Source organism: Lagopus muta, chromosome 6, assembly GCF_023343835.1.
Source record: "Lagopus muta isolate bLagMut1 chromosome 6, bLagMut1 primary, whole genome shotgun sequence".
Classification (NCBI taxonomy): domain Eukaryota; kingdom Metazoa; phylum Chordata; class Aves; order Galliformes; family Phasianidae; genus Lagopus; species Lagopus muta.
The window spans coordinates 5,794,326-5,814,587 of NC_064438.1; the positions used below are offsets into that span (position 1 = coordinate 5,794,326).

Consider the following 20,262-nt stretch of genomic DNA (forward strand, 5'->3'; position numbering starts at 1 on the left):
AAATGGCATTGATTAATTGGGTTCAATGCTGTGGTTACGGGAGTACTCCTACAGAGTGCTTATCCCATAGGAATTTAGATAAGGTGGCAGAGGAGTTGTGGGAGTAGGTTAAGTTGGGACTGAAGGGAGCTACCTTGGGAAGCTTAGAAAGAGCTCTGAAAGCAGTGGAAACAGAGGAGCGGTGTTGGAGGATGACTTGGGAATTAGTGTCAGGTCAGCTTGAGAAGGAAGGCGAAGAATCAGAGAAGAAGCCTACAAAGGGGGGATGTGGAGCTCGCGAAGGGGGGGCAGAAGGATGCTACAGAAGTTCAACAGAGCAGCAAGCCAGAGTCAGAGGCTGAGCAACAGGAGGAGGAGTTGGGAATGGATTCATCTAGAAGGAGTGGCGGGGCCAGGGGTGTCTTGTCAGGAGCTGAGAATGATGTGCCTTGGGCGGCACCTCTGTGGCCTCCTGCAGCGTCCAATTGGAGGGCTACTGGGGCCACACCTGTGTTCTCATAAGTTCCTGGAACAGTGCCTATGCCCACCGCTGGTTCAGTAATGGCACCCACGGCCCCTCCCCTGTATGATGGCAGGAAGAAAACCTTCTACACCTGTGCCTCTCACCTGACATCCATCACCATTTTCTTTGGATCCCTTACTTTTAGCTACATCCATTCCAGCTCCAGGTACTTAATAGAGCAGAAGAAAGCACCAGCAGTCTTCTGCATGCTCCTGGTCCTCATGCTGAACCCCTTGATCAATAGCCTGAGAAACAAGGAGGTGAGGAGCAGCTTCAGAGGGACACCTAAGGTAAGAGAGCTTTTCCACTAATCGCTGCCAGCACCTTGCAAAATGCAAAGACAAAGCTGAGAGAAAGGACCGTGGTTCTAAATCTCAGAATTGAATAGGAACATGTAAATGGTATGCATAGTATTATCATGTATACTTTTCTTTTGTGGTATGCCAGTGCTATTCAACTTAAGCTGTGGTTTTGTACTGTGTTGTCATTCATACTGTGAATTGAAATGAATGTATTAAAAAGGTCACAAACCCCTTGTTGTAAAATAATTGCTATTAAAAAGTTGGCTGTGTACATTTGTACTTTTTGTGGAAAGCTTAATGGTTTTCATAGGAATAGCTGAAAGTGCATTGTGTTGAAGGAGGTCTCATCCATGCACTGAAGTGTTCTACCTTCCTGTGAGAATCCAGCCAATGTTATCTGCCAACGTTATTAGCAAACTATAGGAATTCCAGTGCAGTGAGGCATGCTGGCAGAGAGAACACTCAGTTGGAACAAATGTGCACATGAAACATTTATTTCAAATGTTTCTGCTGATTTCCAGCTCAGTCCCTGGAACACCGGTCACAGCTTGAGAACAAGCAGTGTCGGGTCTCGTACATTGTGAGCTCCCACCCGAGGGGACACTCGCCTGTTTCTCAACGCTGGTTCTTTCTTATGTTTTTTGTGGTTTTTTTTTTGTTGTTGTTGTTGTTGTTTGTTTGTTTGTTTTTGTTTTCCCCCATATTTCCCATTTCCCACCACACAAATCTGTACAGTAAGCTGCTAGGACGTCATAGAACAGAACCAGCCGCCCCCCTCATCTCCCCCAAGGTGGGCAGCCTCTCAGCGCCGCTCCGACGGGAGCTGAAGCTCCCCTGCCGCCCCGCTCCCCCGGCAGCAGCCAGCGTGAAACTACACCCCCCAGTATGCCTCGCGCCCCGCTGTGCCCACTGGGAGCGGACGCCCTGACCTATTGCCGCGGAGCATACTGGTACGTGTAGTCAATGTCCCCGACTCCTACTGGCCTTGAGCGGCGCGAGCCGGTGAGGAAGGACTCCGTTTCCCGGCAGGCAACGCGAGCCCAGCAGGGGGCACGGGCAGAAGCCGCTCGACGACGAAATGGCGGTCGATAAGGACCTGCTGGAGTTGGATCTGTACGGCCTGCTGGGGGTCGGCGAGAAGGTGTCGGAGAAGGAGGTCAGAGCTGTATTGCATCACTTTACCCTTCCATTTTCTCACCGCAAACCTGTGGGGATGGATCTTGGCTTGGGAAGGGTGACATCAGTTGAACTGACCTGCGAAAGCGTTCTCAGCCATTTCCTTCATTAGCTCTCGGAGCTCCGCAGTGTTTAGCAGAAATCCAATGACTAGAGAGCGATTTAGGTACCTAGCATCGTAAGTCATCGCGTTAGTTTTGTGGATTTGGAATGGCGTCTTTATATTTTCTCTTTAACTTAATAGTTAGGTCGATGGTAATTGCCCCAGTGACTGACAGGACTGAACTGGGAAAGTGGTCCGGTGGAGGGGAAGAAGGCTCTAGCACCTGAACGTGGTTAAAATAACGATTTTCTTTCCCCCACTTCAGCTTTTTCTTTGTTCTTTCAAGTGCAGCAGGTAAATCGTGGAAGCCAGAGACAGTGTGTAACAGCAAATGTGTTACCTTGATGTAAGCATGTCAGATACAGTTCACAGGGCTCAGTGAGGTGAAGGACTTTGCTGTTGATTCCTGGAATGGGAAAAAGGATGAGGAAGTGGTGAAGTGGGTGTTACAGAGTGACTTAAATTGACAAGTGTTGTGTAGAGTGCAGTCCTTGATGTAAAATACTTGAAGCAATGCAAAGCCCACTGGTATTCAGAGGTACTTTGCCAGAAGAGACAAAGAAAGGGAAGCAAGGGTTACTCCAGTAACTGTTTATATGGCATGTTGAAGAGATGTAACTCTTCTTTACTGGGGTCTTGCTTATGGAAGGGATGGGATGATATCTGCTAGGCTTCAGCTGCATTTTCCTTTCATCTGTTTTATCCACCAGGTGGTGCTCAGCCACCACTTATTCCATCCCATCTGAAAATTGTTTGGTATGCATTTTCTTGCACGTAGATGTTCCGCTGAGGAGGGAAACTCACATTATAAAAATTTTACTAGTGACTTAGTCCATAAAGTTGTAATCTTTTTCTCTGAAGTGTAGAAGTGATTAAACAGTCTTTGGTCAAAAAACTTCACCTTGCCAAGTTCAGTTGTTGCACAGTGGACTATATTACCTCTTTCTCAAATAATTGTAAAGAGTAGAGCATCTCTTTGGCTAGGAAATTGCCAAAGTTTCTGAACCGGACTCGACTTTGATCATGTATTACATCACTATAATACAGTGTACCTTGAAGTAAAACTTCAAGCTTCAAAAAGCTGAAAGCTCATTTAAAATGTGGCTGCCTGCCTACTGTGTGTCCTAGGCTCAGATGCTTATCCTTATAGAACAGTGTGATTAAAAAGGGCAGGTTGCTTCACTGAGTAGACTAGTGGAAGATATTCTAACATGGTGTACTAATAGTGCTGTCAGCACTGTAGAAGTGGACTTTTCTATCAGGCATGGGGAGTATGCAGTAACATAAGTGAATGTTGGTTCAATCAAGCCTTCTGCTTGTGAGAGATGTGGTTTAAACTAAACAAAACAAAGGACGACAAAAACAAACATCCACGACTGAGTTGTAACTTTCTTGTTCCTATAGTGTTACTTTTTTTTTTTTAATTTTTTTTTTAATTTTTTTTTTTTACCAAGTTGCATTTGTCAGCATGGACTAAATGAAAGCAACAACTGACAGATCTCTGGCTCTTGTAGATTAAGAAAGCGTACCGCCAGAAGGCCTTGACTTGTCACCCAGATAAGAACCCAGATAATCCCCGAGCAGGTGAGGTAGAACTGTATGGCTGCAAGCTACTCTTGTCTGTATGTGTGAAAACAAACTCCTGGAAGTGTCTCTGTTTAATTTCAGGTTTGTCTTTATGCAATTAAGAGAATGCCTAGATTTGTGTCATGTGACATACACATATGCAAAGAACAGTGGTGGTAACTGGAAGAACATTGTTCCTCAATGACTTCTCAAAATATTATTCTGTGTCTTTCATGTTCCAGATTGATAGGCTGCGCTCTTAAAGATTGAAGTTTTGTAGCTGTGGTATGGGAATTGTCACTATGAATAAAAAAGATCTTTAGCAGAAATAGGAATAGAGCTGGAGGTTTTGATGTATGCAGAAGGCTGGGAGATGGTCTGAAGTGTATGAAGAGGCCTCCAGCTCATATGTGTATCCCTCAAGCAAGTGGTTCAGCAAAACTGATGTAAAAAGGGAGTTTTGTAGCTCAGGCTAAAAAGCTGTTAATGAGATGGAGAAGTTGTGGTGTTTTTGTTTTTTTTGTTTTTTTTGTTTTTTTTTTAAACACTCAGACTACTGCAGGTTGAGGAATTCCGAGCCTATAGATTGGTTATATTGAGATCATGTTTGCAAGGTTTCTCTTAATAGTAAAATTTCTGCTATTTTTGTTTCGTGATCTACACTGAAGTCTATGTAACAAATGTTCTTTCAACTGTGCAGATTTTGTTTGTAAGTTGGCTTGCAAAATGCTTTGGAAGGATTATTCTTCTTTCTGATGTTCTGCAGGTCTCTTTCAGAAGGGATTTTTTTTTTTTTTCTGATTGATCTCTAGGCCACTAGCGTGGTTTTCTGCATCTTACCCTTTTTTCTTCTAATTCCCAGCGGAAGTCTTCCACCAGCTGTCTCAGGCCTTAGCTGTTCTGACAGATGCAGCAGCAAGGGTAAGGATGCCTATTCCTCAGTTATATTGGAACTGTATGGTGTTACTCTGCATGCTGGAGAAGTAGTAGAAACTCTCATCCTGTCTGGCCTGATCTCTTCTCCAGTAGAGCCTCTGTGAATGCAAGTCTTGTCTGTTATTACCTGTAGTCTTCCATGAGATGAAATAGCAGGTGCCAGATAAGAGCTTTGATAAATGTTTTTTCTGATCTGATGTGCTGGGAGTAGCTCTGTTTGCACTGAGTGTGGGATACTGTCTTTAATAACATGCTCAGTTGGGACCTATCTCGTTTAAAGAATTCAATAACCACCAGTGATTGGTTCAGTTTCTGTGGCAGTGGTGCATTTGTGGTTCTCTTGATATCAAGATGTGACAAGTAAATAGTATCTAGACGTGGGATCACTAAGGCTCAGAGCCCTTCTCTCAGTGGGGCACGAGGCTTTTGAACAGAAAAGCTGAGTCATAGTCGTGATCTCTGTCCTTTTGCTGCACAAACTTTGCAGGCTGCCAGATGTAGCTCGGGCTTCCTGTAAGGAAGTGGTTGAGTGCCTTCTGCAAGTCCTGAAAGTATTACATGTGAAAAGCAGGAATAAAAACAGCATGAAAGCGAGTCAGCATGAGCAAGTAATACCATCCAGATAAACTCAGGAGAGAAGGCATATTAAAATTTCAGATAATTTAAAAGCAAATTTTGGCAGAGATTGTAAAGGATAATGATATGAGGGATTATGGTAATGGTTTGAACAGATGTCAGTAAAGTTGCTAGTTTACCCCAGTTCTTAAGTCACTAATTGAGTGTTGATGTGCTGTTGCAGCTGAGGAATTCTGGTCGTCTTTGCTCTGATACATTTATGTGAGTCAACCATCTGTCTTATCAGCAGATCTTTTATATAAAATGTACCTTTTTCATCATAGAAGTTTGTTCTAAATCAAACTCGATTTGTTTTTGGTGCCTCTAAATTTACTTTTGACCTGTTCAGGGAAAAAAAAAACAGAATATTTTTCTCACCTCTATAGGTGGGTGAGATTTTTTTCTACAGTGAACTTCACAGTTACTCCTAGATTTCTTCACTCTTTCAGGCTCAGTCTGGAGGTCCTTCTCATGTTTTCAGAGTATTTGTGTTAACTCCAACATTTTAAGAGTGCTAGCAAGAAGCAGGAAATGTTTCACCTCTTCTTACAGTGTTTCAGTAGCTGACCTCCCTTCAACTCACAGCTTCACATTTTATCCCTTTTGCTTTACCTAGTTACACTGTTCTGTTGGGTTTTTTTGACAGGTGGCATATGACAAAGTGAGAAAAGCCAAAAAGCAAGCAGCAGAAAGGACACAAAAGCTTGATGAGAAGCGAAAGAAAGTAAAGCTTGGTAATGAAATCAAAACTTCATTTTCTTTGGGCTTGGAGTCTTCATTAGCTGGATGCTTGTGTTTCTTTGATGCTGGAAGTCACCATGAATTGTTTTGTTGCTGTTCATCTGCTATGGCTTTTTCTTTTTCTTTTTTTTTTTTTTTTTTGATTGCCCATCCAGTACAATGCAGAAGCCATGTGAAATCTCCAGTTGTCACAGCTAGCGATGATTCTGCTCTGGCAAGGAATTGGGGCTTTTGATGCCCATTAGGACTGCTAATATATTGCTGTGCTTGCACAGAAGAGCTATCATGTCTCTACTTTGAGTTTGTTATAGATGTAGCCAAGTTTTGGATCATTACACCCACCTCTGAACAGCAGTGAAAACTCTTTTTGGTTCGTTTTAATTTTGTTTTTTTCTCTGCAGATCTTGAAGCCAGGGAACGGGAAGCCCAGATCCGTGACAATGAAGAGGAGGAGATCCGGATAACAAGGACCTTAGAACAAGAAGTAACGATCCATTCTTAGATTTGTATGCTGCTTTTGACAATAACTGCTTAAAGTCTACATTCATAATGCAAACCACGTGAGTTGTGGCAACTCCGTGTAGCAGTCCCCCAGCCTTTTGGATTAATGGGCTCTGTGAAAGAGAGGCATGCATGACAGTCTGGCAAATGTCAGTCCTGCTTTTTGACGTAGCAGAAAATAACTAATTGGATATATGCTGGCTGACAGGGACTATGTCATTAGGAACAGGAGGAGTCTAAGTATTAAATAAGCACTGGAGCTGCCACAGTGGGGCTAATGGAAGGTTTACATTGGAAGATGGGGCTAAGTTAAAAACTGTCTTTGGCAGTCTTCAGCTGGCATGAGTCAAGCATGGAACTGTTCCCATGCTGTCTTACCTTTGCTCTAGATAATACGGTTGCGTGAAGAAGGCTCTCGTCAGCTTGAAGAGCAGCAGAGACTCATTCGAGAACAGATCCAACTTGAAAGACAGCAGCGCATCCAAGGTGAAATAGGTGAGACTGGAGTGCTTAGCCACAATGAGTACCCCTGGGTCTCCGACTTCTTTATAGATGGAGCAGGGTTTGCATACAGATGAAGCCTTTTGACTTGGTCATCTTGCCACATATAGGATCCTACTTAGACCTTTGCTGAGAAAAAGATTAGCATTTCTGTGAGGCTTTTTTCTTGTATGTGGCAGATTGCTCTTTAGCATGTTGTTGCTCCTCTTCAATAAAGATTCTAAAGTTTTGAATGTAGATGGCCTGATGTGGAGCCCCGCAGCTGTGCTGGAAGGAAACCTAAAGTCTTACTTGTCCATCACAATTAAATCAGTCAGTGTTGTACACAAAACAGGGACTGATTCAAGGTTGCACAAAAAAAAAAAAAAATTTGCCATCGAAGTTACTGACTGTATCCCTTTGAAAATCCTCAGTACCTATCACCAAGAAGAGATGCAGTGAAGACAGTGAAGTTTTGTATGGTGTACAGTTCCAGAGGTTTTACTTACTGGAATTTGGTTCTCATGCTTTTTAGGCATATGTGGTCTTCATCCCAGGTTTGTACAAAGACTGAGGACAAGTCTGTCAGGATGAGCAATGTGTTGTATAGTAACACAAAATTCAGGTGTTTTCCTGTTTAACATCAGCAAGTTATCATGTTTGAGATCATCTCCCTCTAATTCTTGGGGCTGGTCACTAGCTGTAATTAGTCCCCTTCATACACGATCAGATGAGATGCATCTAGAATCCCTCTGGTATTCCTGAATCTCATTCCCATCCACGTGTCTCTCTAGAAATTTGCCTTTTCTAACATTCTGCATCTCTGTGGGTTTCAAATGTACAGTTCTATATTTCAGAAAGTTTTATTCTACTTTTCAAAAGAAGATAGAGTGCTATTTAGAATTTCAGTTGAACAGAAAAACTTAATGTCTCTTGCTTCCTACTGCGTTCATTCTGGTTGAGAACTTAGGAGGTCTGTGGAACAGGAGCAGATCACTAGTAAGCACTTCACTATTGAGTATTTAGTTGTAAGACCCGATTAAATTCTTAGGCTGTGTCTCAATGTTGAGATTTTTTTTGTCCTCCCTTAGTTTTCCATGCTTGTTCCTACCAGTACAGTCTATTTACAGGGAGAAATGTTACAGGATCTAACAGATTTCCTTCGTGTGGTTTTCTTGTTTAGCAGTTTTCTGCCCTTGATCATGGGATGTCTTGGAATCATGGAAGGGAAGGATGCTGACATCCAATATTTACTTCACACTACAGTTTCTACTGATAACGTCATATAAGGCTTTTGGGGTGCTGAAGTGATGAACTGCAATAAAAATTGAGATATGCACTTGCTGTTACCATAAATACATTCGCAGGACAAATTTTGTGCTAATGCTATTTAGCTGATGAATTTTCACACATTCACCTATGTTCTTACATCTTTTTATATATATATATTTTTTCCTCTACACTCTTCAGGCAACCAAGTAGGAAATGGAGCAGAAGGCAGAATAACTCCCAAACTCAAAGTAAGTCATCTCTATGAAGATGGCTTTGGCAAAAGACAGAATATTTGCAGGTTTGGAGAACAGAAAGGACTCCTTTGCTGAGCTGGCATGCCCTTTTGTACAGTGGTGGTGAAGATCCTTTAATGCATATCATGCAAGCTAACACCTCCCCATCCCTGCATTTAAAATACACTTCCTCCCCTATTCTTTTCTTCTCTTACTTTCTCATGTAAACATTTGAGCCTGAAATTGAATCATCTGTGCTTTAGGCACTGAGCAACATCTACTTATTACCCTGGTACAGCCATTAATATACCTTCAGGTACAGTTTTAACTCCCATGAGTCCTTCCTCACAGTTCCCCAAATAATTTGTTCCCTGTGCACACTGATATTGAAGTTATTTTCTTGGCCATTCTGGGACTGTAGCTGTAAATAGAAAACTTCATTACTCTGCAGGTGGTGTGAGCTGTGTTCAGCATGGCAGCATGTTCAAAAGCACAAAATTAACTTCTCACATTTATTTCCCAGCTAAAATGGAAATGCAGGAAAGAAGATGAGACAGGAGGGGGATATTCAAAGGAAGTTTTACTGCGGATGCTGCAGAAGGTTCTGTCCCATGCTTTTCTGTTACTTGATGTTCCCCTGCTTTCAGTGCTAAGGGAGGACAGTAAATTCTGGAAAGCCCCATATAAACCAGAGTAGCTCATTTTCTTCTCTTGTTGAGCCCTCTCATTCATGCCATTTTCAGAGATCGTCAACACAATCCATTTGTTGTGAACTGTTTCTGGTTGCCCGTTTGCCTTCTTCCTAGCAGAGATCCCCAGTGAAACAGAGCAACCGCAAACTCTTCCCCTGAGTAATTTATGTCCTTTATAAATGTTAGGCTGGCTCTCTGGTTATAATGTGCACTTTTACCTTTACTTAAAGCACTGTATGTTAACTTCTGTGGGGAGTTCAGAGGCAGAAACAGACAAGCCTTTGATAAGATTAGTCCCAGCATATGGTCTTCACTCAGATGAATATCTCCTGTCACTGAGTGAAACAACCCTCTTACCTTGGGATTTGCTGGAAGCGAAGTTTGTAACCATGTGCAGCTTCTGCACTGTTTCCTGGAGGGACAAACTATGACAGATTGGGATCAATGGAAGCATCATGTAAGACAGAAGGGGTGACAGCTCAAGTCTCATGTCTGTAAAGACACGTTTTCCTTGCAGTCATGCTATAGGTGAACTTGACTTTTCTTGTGGGTCTGTAATTAACTTTTCTTTCTCTCTCCTAACAGTATGGCGACGTGCTAAATTTGTTGATCTCCAGTAGGAAGGTTGGAAGTGCAGTCGTGGAATTTGCTACTGTTAAAGCTGCTGTAAGTCTGGTGGAGACCACAGAAGCGTGCAGTGGAGAGTGGGCAAGAAGGGGGTGATTCAGAAGGGAAGGGTTAGCTGTCTGACAGCCTAGAAATGCTGCCTTGTTATTAAGGCAATGGAGAAGGGTAATGAGAGTCTAAAGGTACAGACAGATGAAGGGAGTGGCAAAGCTTGAGGCATAAATTCAGAGCAGATCATGCACATAAACAAGTAGGCTGTGCATGTAAGCTTCTGAGGGAAGAGACACTGCTTTAAAGGGCAGGCACCAAACTATTTAACCAGCTCTCACTGGGGGTGATGGGCTTAATGCATCTTAGGGATTATATCAAGCATTTGCAGTTTAAAAGAATCTAAAATGCCTTAACTCATGATGAGTTATAATAATTCATGTTACTGTGGAAATAAAAGTAATCTGTACAGTAGCTACTGTAATGAAATAAACCTATGATGTTAGTAGTTCCATCTACTTGAATTTACAAGAGTTTTGTTGTTTTTTGTAACCAGTTATTTCACTTAATCTATCCAAATAATTGCAAAAAAAAAATAATAATAAAGCAACCAGAAACCCACAACTGTCTGTGCTCTGTTTATCAGAAATGCTGGCAGCGATGTTTTACCCATCCTTGGTGCAGAAATGAACCTTGAAGGGAGCTTCTCATGTAGGGAAGCTGTGAAATCTTCATTGACCTTGATAACAGGCTGAGATAGAAAAACTCCTAGGATTGTGAGCAATCTATGAGGGAGTGTGACCAAAAATTCGGATGGTGATGATGGAATATTTTCATTGGTAGGAAATGGCTGTGAAGAATGAAGTTGGCCTGACAGATAATCCTCTAAAGATTTCCTGGCTGGAAGGCCAGCCCCAGAGCAATCCCAGCTGTGTCCTTTCTGACAGCAGTGGTCGGTCTAGGACTTCACAGGTAAGGAGAATATATGCAGCTGTTACTTAAATATGTTTCTATAGCAACCTAAACTTAGGCGTGCTTTGCATATATGGTAGGATGCATTGATCCCTAGAGAAACAAGAAAATAAACTGGTAGAGAGATGACTGGCTTCTTGATGAAACTTTTTATGCTTAGGCAGTGATTTTTTTTTTTTTTTTTTTTTTTTTTTTTAAAGGACTTTCTGTCAGTGTAGCAATACATTGAGGTACAAGCTACTTGAACAACTGGATGTTTGCACAATATCCCCCTCTTAAAAGTGAAAACTAAGGATGCTCCTTGCTCAACACAAAGCCTCTAATTCCATTCTTCTGTGAATTTAGTCTAGTGTACTTCAACTGTGAAATCCTTTGGCAGGTAGTTCACTGAAAGAGGTATGGAACCTTTAGAGAGGTTTAGTTACTGCATTCACAAGAGGGTGAAATTTCAATGCTAAAAGCAAACCTATGTTCTTAGGGTCTGCAGGAAGAAAACTAAAATAGTGTCAAATTAAATATTCTTTTAAAGAGCTCTTTTCTGTTTTGGTTCTTCTTTACTAGTGTTGGTACAGCTTGGTAGACACTTCAAGTGCAAAGTATTTGCCAACTTCTTGGTTATTCCGCTGGATGTTCAATGTGAAGCTGCTGCTGAGAATTTTATCTCTTTTGTGATTGGAATACAATATGTAGTGGCTAAAACATAGAAAATGTCTCCTCTAATGTGCCGTGCTGCATGAAATTGTTGGCCATCAGTTACCTTGTGCTTCTATCGCCTGTTTGGAGTGGGAATTGTATCCACTTCTTTTGGAGCAGAACTATTCTGTGTTATAAAGCAAAGTGTAGTATATCTCGTGCTCTGCCTGTGTTCTGATCTGGGTAGTTGCTTCTTTTCTGAGAGAAAATGTGAAGGGGCCTGAGATCCTCTGGCTATTTGAATTCCTATTCAAGTTTCATGTGACACTTCCTCTCTTCTCCTTCACTGCCTCATGCTGTACAGGTACCCTCAGACCATGCATTTACAACCAAAATACTGTAGCAGTTTGTAAGATTGTTTAATATTTTTTCTCCTGACTTCTCAAGTACTGTATTCACATGTCAGAATGCCTTGCTGCTATCCTAGTTCTGCTTTTTGTTCTATGTTCTATTTTGAACAGCATGGCCTGAGCAGCATCACTTCTCAGACATTTCAAGCAATGGCAGTTTGAGGATCATAGGCCATAGCCAAGCAGGTCTCCATGCACAATGAGTGCTGCAGGCAGAGCAGATTCAGAAAGGTAGCCAAAATGCTTTGGAGAAAAGCAGGATTCAGTTGAGTGTATTTGAGTATCCCTCACTAGCAGAGAACTAGCACTGGCTCTGGAGAGCTCATTCATACCTAAGAGGAGGAGAGGGGAGCCACTAGTGCAGAGGTTGGTAGTGTATTCTTACCTGTGCATTTTCAAGTATTGAAGACTTATTGTTTGATTGATCTTGGCTTGTTTCCATGACGAAAGCTTGTTAATTTGAAACTGCAGTGTCCGCCTGCTGTGAAGGATTAGATGGTGGAGCAGCAGCAAGGGAGGACAGGCTAAAGCAGCAAATGGAGTTCATGCTGTGTGGAGCTGGTTACTCTGTTCGATCCAGCATAGCTTCATCATTACATTGTTTGTTCTCTAAATGATGAGTTCTGGACAGTGATTTGCAACCTTTTCCAAGAGCTACGCTTCTAATGCTTGTGTTCTTTCTACTGCTTTTATGTGTAAGCAGCAGTGACTTCTTTAATTACATTGTTGTCTTACTGTCTAGGGTAAGATACCCAAGCTGCTCCGGTTTGTTTTATTATTTGCTTCATTAGGCTTTCCCAAAGTCCTGCTGCTGCTTCTGCGTGGATGTTTCCAGAATGTACAACTTGGTAATCCCTTCTCTTCACCTTACTGTTTCTAGCTGTCATAGCTGTCTTTGCTCTCAGCTCCTCAGTTCCAGTCTTCCAAATGACATTTTTCAGTTATCAGTTGACATTGCCGCAGACTACTACCTACCTTATCTCTTTCATACACAGTCTGGCTTTCCATCCATCAGGGGCTATGTTCTTTCTTTCAGGCTCATTCTGATTTTAAGCTGCCCTCGTTTCCTCTTTGGTGTCTCTGGGCAGCTCCTATTTTTGTCCGATTCCACCTTCTGTTTGCTCCCACTCTGTGCAAATGCAGCTCCTTCCCTGCTCTGCTTCAGGAGACAGCTGAAGAGCTGCACTGTTCTCATGGCAACACGCTCACTACCCATCCTGTCTGTGTTCCATGCGTGGGGTTGGCAGCCAGGAGCTGTGCACCAAAGACCACAAATAATGGAGACCCACAGACAGGCTACACCAGGACACCTTAGGAAGCAGTTCCTAGGAGAAATCAGGGCTGACTGCTGAAACATCACGCTGTGAGGAGGCAGTGAGTTGCAAATTGCATACCTACACAGTTTTTGCTGACCTGTTTCATCCCACGGCAAAGGATGAGTGTTGTCCTTCCTAGACAACAGGAGGGTTAAGCTTTACAAATTAGAAAACTACAAAAGCTGTGGTTTGACCACTGTTACTTTAGGATACTTGAGAGCAACAACTATTTGATTGCTGCAGCTCTGATTGGTTCAAAGCACACAGACTGTGTAGTGCTGTGAGAACTATTGTGTACACTAATTTTATATTGTTTTGTCACTACAACGGCATAAAGTGCTTGCTCATGGGAAAGTCATCATTGCACCTGGTGGTGTCACCCTACGTGCTCCCATTCACTTTTGACCATCCATTCAGCCACAGTAAAGTGCTGAGAAAAGCTTTCTGTCACATATCCTGTTGCAATCTTTTCTAACCTTTGAGGCTTCAGCAAATGTTATTCATATTATCTGACTTCACCAGATTCACATCAGGTTGTTGGCTGAGTTCAATGCCTTCTCTGGGATTGCACTTTGCTGTTTCCAAAGCTCATGTTTGTCTGGGTCCATGGGATTTTTGTGGGTTTTTTGTTTTTTGAAGAGCATTAGTTTCTTATCTAGCTATGAAAACAAGATAAGGCATTGATGACCCAGTAGGTTGTGCACTGTCTTTTCAGCATGGTAGTGCCTAAGTTGTACTCAGCCTGGCAGAGCATTTTCCACCTCACAGAATGAAGAATTGTGTTCCTTTCTACACTGGATGTTGGTCCTGATCTGTCTGCTGCACTCTCCTTCTCAAGGGAAAGTGGGTATGAGTAGCTCTAGCCTTTTCCCAACCCAGAAAAACAGAGCTGCTTTTCCCACCTTCCTGTATGCCTCAGGTGGCAGAGAGGGTTGATCTTGATCACTACAGATAAGAAACCTATGCTCCTGCTACCTGGCCTTTGTTGTTTTGGCTCACTACCAATGAAATGAGGCAACAAGGCACTTCCAATCACAGAAACATTTATTCTTCCGTGTCTGTACAGCTGATAGGTCAGTGCATGCTTCAAGCAGCAGTATCTAGAGAAATTTCTTCTGCTAGTAGACTAAATAAACTGCTGTTTCTGTATTATGAGCTTATATAGATGGTTACCTGTTTGCAGGCTACAAGTACCAACTGCATTTGAATTAGGGGGAAAAAAAAAAAAGAAAAACTCACATAAAAAGAAATAAAGGGAGAAGAACAACTTTGATTTTTTTTCACATCCAAACATGTTGGGAGCAGAAACCATCAGTTTCTGTCTCTTGACCCTTGCCATAGCTATGGTTTTGAGACAGTAACACTGTCTCCTTACAAGCTGCCTGCTTATCCACAAATTATGTATGCTATACCCCTTTCTGTCCAAACTCTGCAGTGTCACAGCCACATCCCCAAAACAAGTCTTCAGTTAAACAATACCAGTCTTCAGTGAGGAGGAGGTGCATAGTCAAGGGTGAGAATTTCCCAGTGTGGAGAGTGGAAATTTGCACACAAGGTTCCAGAAGACAGGGCTCTCATCTAGGCATGGAGCCTGTCAGTTCTGCTGTGAAGGACTTCTTGATGAGGACAAGAACAGCCTGTGATGGGTAAGGCAACAACAATAAAACAGACCACGCGCAACAGGGGTGCTGCAGTATCCTTCTTCCTGTTAGGACTAGAGAAACTGGCACCAGCAGCAGGTAAATCTGATACATTAAGTCATAAATACCTTCAAATGGCATAATCTCTTGGATTCTGTTTCCTGAGGGTCTGCAGAACATCCTCGAGAAGTGATAGCCCCAAGTCCACTTTGAAGGACAGGAAAGGATCAGACAGGTCACAAAGAGTGGTGCTGTTCTGGGAGCCAGTCTCTGAGGTCACGCAGTCTGTAGCCTGGTCCTTGTGGAACTGAGTTTGAGTGGCTTTGTTGTATTGATGAGAAGCACCAGAAAAGGAGACATCAGAGTGAGAATCTGTGTGATCGATGATGTTAGGGCAGCTAGAGCTGTCCAGGTACAGCCGGGGTGGCTTAGGAGGTGCTTGTGCCTTGGCCAGGTTTTGCTCACTCTGACACGACAGGTAATCAGACTTGTCCTTCAGATCCCTCAAGCATTCCCTCTTCTGGCACTGTCCATCACTGTCCAGTGTGTGGCTGTTCTTGTTCAGGATAATGACCTGGTTGCCCAACTTTTTGTGTCTCCTGAGTGAGAAACGTCTGAAGAATGTTGTAGACTTAATGGATCCTCTCCGCCAAGTATCCATTCTGATAAAAAGCAAAGAGAAAACTGCTGACTCTTCACAGTCAGGTGGTGAACTTCTGTCACAGGCTCAGCAGCAAGTCGCACAACAGGAACAACCTCTTCTTTCCCTGTTCCTGTAGCTGGAAGGAAAACAGAGATGCTGGTATTGCAGGAAATGCAAACTTCACACTATATCTCTGTATTAAGGAGCAGTTGACCTGTCTGGTATATTAGGGAGTCTTGTTCAGTGGAGAAGGAATGGTGATGTCTGAGCTTGTTAAATCTGTGCCACAGAAACAAGCTGATGAAAAATAGCAAAGGCACACAGTCACCATGAGAACAGATTTAATCTAGTATCTAGAACAGAAGGGCACTTTGATACCATGGTAACCAGCCACCTTCATGATGAAGGGCACAGTATAAAAATCTCAGTGGGTGGTTAGGAAGGGAGCTGGTGACTCAGTAACACTGAAGAAAACCAAAGAAATAGTCAAAGGTAAATTTAAAAAAAAAAGAAAACAAAACAGCGATGTAGAAGATGAGCATTAGGAAAATGGAATGCAAAATAGACTTACGGTATGTCGGAGCTGCACCTGAGTCCAACAGGCAGAGAGGAGAAACCACTGACGTACTGAGAGAATGGTGACCACCACGCTCTGAGATTCTGGAAGAAGAAAGTCCAGGGGCAATTCAGCCAGGTGGGACCTAGAGCAATAAAAATCCACAATGCCGCCTTCTCTTCATGTGCCTCTTGTCACTGCTTCCCAGGCTGCAGTTCCTTGTGCATATGTATTTGTTTTGAGCCAAGCCCTTGCTGAGTCAGCCACGTCAGAAACTGGGTTTTACACAATTGGTAATTGCCAGGATTGCAGGAAGTAGGTGTAAAGTGGCAAAGCATCAGCCCACACTCTGCCTGAGGAGAAGGCAAGCTCGCTCAGAGACAGGCACCCAGACTGCTTGAGAACTGTCAACGTGAATGTCAACTTGGAGCCCATCTTGAATCAGACTGCTTCTTCTCTACTGCCACTTCTAATGGCTTGTTTTATCAGCAAGACTCCCATACAAGGCAGAAAATAATCTCTTGTCTGTTTTAAATTTAAATCCAGAGCATGAGGTAGTGATTCAGGTTTGTATGGGTGACTCATTTGCATGAGTCTCATGTAGCCTATTTCATTCAGCCAGGCAGATGACAGTAAATATCTGTGGTTAGTGGACAGGAACTTTGAAGAAACCTTGTTCTGCCACTGACGGCTGATACAATCTGTTGCTTTCTCAGACACTGTGAAAATCTGTGCTGTACAGTACTGAAAGATTATTTCATTCATGCAGTTCCAAAGATACCAATTACAGCATATTAGTTTCTTTAATTCCCCACTCTAAGTTTCTCATCTACTGCGGGCTTCTATTTTGTCCTCACAGCTAGGTACTCTGCAGCTGGAGTAACTACTTTCCTTGCTCCATTTTCCTGCAGAACTTTTGCCAGTCTACTGTCTTTTCATCCCTTCTAGTTTCTATTCAAGATATCATAGAATCATAGAATCATAGAATCATAGAATCACTAAGGTTGGAAAAGACCTAAAAGATCACCCAGTCCAACCGTTCACCTATTCCCAATAGCTCCCACTAAACCATGTCCCTCAACGCAACATCCAGTCTTTCCTTGAACACCCCCAGGCTCGGTGATTCCACCACCTCCCTGGGCAGTCCATTCCAGTGCCTGACCACCCTTTCTGAAAAGTAATACTTCCTCATGTCCAGCCTGAATTTCCCCTGGCGTAGCTTGAAACCATTCCCCCTGGTCCTATCCCTAATGACACGAGAGAAGAGGCCGACCCCCAGCTCACTACAACCTCCCTTCAGGAAGTTATAGAGAGCAATAAGGTCTCCCCTGAGCCTCCTCTTCTCCAGGCTGAACATTCCCAGCTCCTTCAGCCTCTCCTCATATGGCCTGTGTTCCAGACCCCTCACCAGCTTCGTTGCCCTTCTTTGAACACGTTCCAGGGCCTCAATATCTTTCTTGCAGTGAGGGGCCCAAAACTGGACACAGTACTCGAGGTGCGGCCTCACGAGTGCTGAATATAGGGGAACAATCACCTCTCTGCTCCTGCTTGCAACACTGTTTCTGATGCAAGCCAGGATGCCATTGGCCTTCTTGGCCACCTGGGCACACTGTCGGCTCATGTTCAGCCGAGCATCAATCAATACCCCCAGGTCCATTTCCTCTACGCAGTCCTCCAGCCACACCGCCCCAAGCCTGTAGCGTCGCCTGGGGTTGTTGTGGCCGAAGTGCAGGACCCGGCATTTGGCCTTGTTGAAACTCATTCCATTGGCTCCAGCCCAGCTCTCCAGCCTGTCCAGATCCCTCTGTAGGGCCTCGCTACCCCCAGGCAGATCCACACTTCCAGCCAATTTAGTGTCATCTGCGAATTTACTGAGGGTGCACTCGATGCCCTCATCGAGGTCATCAATAAAGATATTGAAGAGGACAGGCCCCAGCACCGACCCCTGCGGAACACCACTCACGACCGGTCGCCAGCTGGATTTGACTCCATTCACCACCACTCTCTGTGCCCGGCCCTCCAGCCAGCTCCTTACCCAGCCAAGAGTGTACCCATCCAAGCCTCTGGCTGCCAGCTTCTGCAGGAGAATGCTGTGGGAGACAGTGTCAAAGGCTTTGCTGAAGTCTAGGTAGACCACATCAACAGCCTTTCCTTCATCCACCAGATGGGTCACTAGATCATAGAAGGAGATCAGGTTGGTCAAACAGGACCTGCCCTTCATAAACCCATGCTGGCTAGGCCTGATCCCCCGGTCACCCTGCACATGCCGCATGATCTCCCTCAAGACAATCTGCTCCATAACCTTCCCTGGCACCGAGGTCAGGCTGACAGGCCTGTAGTTCCCCGGATCCTCCTTACGACCTTTCTTATAAATGGGAGTCACATTGGCAAGCCTCCAGTCATCTGGGACCTCACCAGTCAACAAGGAGCGCTGATAGATGATGGAAAGCGGCTCGGCTATCACCTCCGCCAGTTCCCTCAGCACTCTCGGGTGGATCTCATCTGGCCCCATCGACTTGTGACAGTCCAGCTGGAGCAGTAGGCCTCTGACTGTTTCTTTCAGAATCACAGGGGGGTTAGTGTGCTTCCCGGCCGAGATTACCAGGTCAGAGAGAGGGGTATCCTGAGGATAACTGGTCTGACTTTTAAAGACAGACGTAAAGAAGGCATTCAGAACCTCCGCCTTTTCCTTATCCTCAGTGGTCACATTCCCAGCCTCATCCAGCAAAGAGTGGATATTCTCCTTTGTCCTCCTCTTACTGTTAACGTATTTATAAAAGAGTTTCTTATTCCTTTTCACACCAGCAGCTAGGTTAAATTCAAGCTGGGCTTTTGCCTTTCTGATTTCACCTCTACACATCCTAACAACTTCCCTGTATTCATTTTGAGTGGCCTGTCCCTCTTTCCACAGGCGGTAGATTCTCTTTTTCTCCCGGAGCCTCAGGAATAGCTCCCTATTCATCCACGCCGGTCTTCTTCCCCGCCGGCTCATTTTGCAGCTCAGGGGGACTGCCTGCTCCTGCGCCCTTAAGACTTCCTTTTTGAAGAGCAACCAGCTCTCTTGGACCCCTTTGCTCGCTAGGACTGAATGCCAGGGGACTCCCCCTATTAGTCCCCTGAACAATTCAAAGTCCGCCCTCCTGAAGTCCAAGGTAGCAGTATTACTATTCCCCCTATATCCTTTAAATCACCACTAAATTTAGTTCCTAGAAAAATGAATTTGAGGGGTTTTTCTTGTTTGTTTGTTTGTTGTTCACTTTTTATCAAGATGCTCATATTTCTGGCTAAACTATCAAGCAAATGAGATGGATGTTTCCAAGCACTGTGGCACTTCAAATACACCTGAAATCAGTAAGGCCACTTACTAATATGAAATGACTTTGGAAAGGAGAATGGCAAAGCTACAATTTTGCTCTGAGATACCAGCTGTCATTTGCTGCCTACATTTATTAAGTAGTATGCAATCACCTCGTAGCTGACATGACAGTTACTACCACACACTGCAGAAAGGCTCCAAGAGCTTTTGGGAACTGAAACTCTTGTGCCAGGTTTGGGAACATACCTGGTTTTCTTCTGTGCAGCTCCTTCCATAACTAAGTCACAAAGGTTTGGTTTTTATGGCGTTAGCCTTTATAATGAATGAAGTGTGTGCTGGACTTTGGGCATCAATGTTTTACTTGCAGAGGAAGCTTGTCATCCAGAATAACCAACCACAACAAGGCAAGCCGTGCTTCCCCATCTATCCTCACTGTGAGAAGCAAGAGATTATTTCAGACACCCTGATGGTTCCATTCTTTGTCTCAGGACTAGCACTGTCAGGGGTCAGCACTGTTTCCTATGAAGCCACCTGCTTTCTGTAGGCAGTTTTCCCACCTTACCCAATTTCCCTGGTGTCATAGTCCACTGAGCTGCATTCCTGACTCAAATGTGTGTTGTTGTGAGTGTGACTTTGCAAAGGAGAATGGCAAAGCTACCATTTTGCTCTGAGATACCAGAGCTGTCATTTGCTGCCTACATTAGAAGGGGACTGTGGGGAGTCAGTGACTTTGCAATGTGCACTATCCTTGACGTGTTGCAGTTGTTTTCTGCTCCTAGGCATCTGTGGTCTCTGAGCGGGATTATGAGAGCCTGGTGATGATGCGGATGCGCCAGGCAGCAGAGAGGCAGCAGCTGATTGCACAGCTCAAGCAGGAAGATGAGGAAGAATCTCACACCTAGCATGAAAGTATGGATTCTCCCCGCCCCATCGTTCTTCATTTCCAAAGCTGTTTCTTAACTAAGGCAATAAAACTCCTTTTTTTAAAAACTGTTGTATGTGCCTGCAGCACTTTTCAGAGAACGGGAAAAGATGACTGCAT

General features: G+C 43.8%; 2 protein-coding genes across 5 annotated transcripts; one reads left to right on the plus strand and one right to left on the minus strand.

Annotated features, from left to right (window-relative positions):
• Positions 1-674: 674 nt before the first annotated feature.
• On the plus strand, positions 675-20,217 carry DNAJC17 (DnaJ heat shock protein family (Hsp40) member C17). Of its 3 annotated transcripts, none has more exons than XM_048947314.1 (13): positions 675-792; positions 1,540-1,754; positions 1,834-1,960; positions 3,598-3,667; positions 4,512-4,570; positions 5,847-5,934; positions 6,343-6,425; positions 6,832-6,937; positions 8,393-8,442; positions 8,951-9,028; positions 9,705-9,785; positions 10,578-10,706; positions 20,000-20,217. In XM_048947314.1, exons 2-13 carry the CDS (start codon positions 1,690-1,692, stop codon positions 20,120-20,122), a joined length of 1,059 nt encoding a protein of 352 aa, XP_048803271.1. In that variant the 5' UTR covers positions 675-792; positions 1,540-1,689; the 3' UTR covers positions 20,123-20,217. The 3 variants fall into 3 exon arrangements, with proteins under 3 accessions (XP_048803271.1, XP_048803272.1, XP_048803273.1); XM_048947315.1 differs by having other exon boundaries at positions 19,983-20,170; XM_048947316.1 differs by lacking the exon at positions 20,000-20,217 and adding an exon at positions 10,907-14,299.
• C6H15orf62 (chromosome 6 C15orf62 homolog) lies at positions 14,425-19,972 on the minus strand. Of its 2 annotated transcripts, none has more exons than XM_048947295.1 (2): positions 15,920-16,898; positions 14,425-15,484 (listed from the first exon to the last, which is right to left on the minus strand). In XM_048947295.1, the coding sequence occupies exon 2, from the start codon at positions 15,364-15,366 to the stop codon at positions 14,836-14,838; it is 531 nt and encodes a 176-aa protein (XP_048803252.1). In that variant the 5' UTR covers positions 15,367-15,484; positions 15,920-16,898; the 3' UTR covers positions 14,425-14,835. The 2 variants fall into 2 exon arrangements, with proteins under 2 accessions (XP_048803252.1, XP_048803251.1); XM_048947294.1 differs by having other exon boundaries at positions 15,369-15,484; positions 15,920-19,972.
• Positions 20,218-20,262: the final 45 nt, after the last annotated feature.

Bases quoted from the DNA above. Each gene is read 5' to 3' on its own strand.
- C6H15orf62 (XM_048947294.1), bottom strand. From the start codon at position 18,896: ATGAGCCGGCGGGGAAGAAGACCGGCGTGGATGAATAGGGAGCTATTC.
- DNAJC17 (XM_048947314.1), top strand. From the start codon at position 1,690: ATGCCTCGCGCCCCGCTGTGCCCACTGGGAGCGGACGCCCTGACCTAT. The intron at 6,938-8,392 runs GTGAGACTGGAG...TACACTCTTCAG, and splicing joins GCGCATCCAAGGTGAAATAG to GCAACCAAGTAGGAAATGGA. The intron at 10,707-19,999 runs GTAAGGAGAATA...TTCTGCTCCTAG, and splicing joins GTCGGTCTAGGACTTCACAG to GCATCTGTGGTCTCTGAGCG.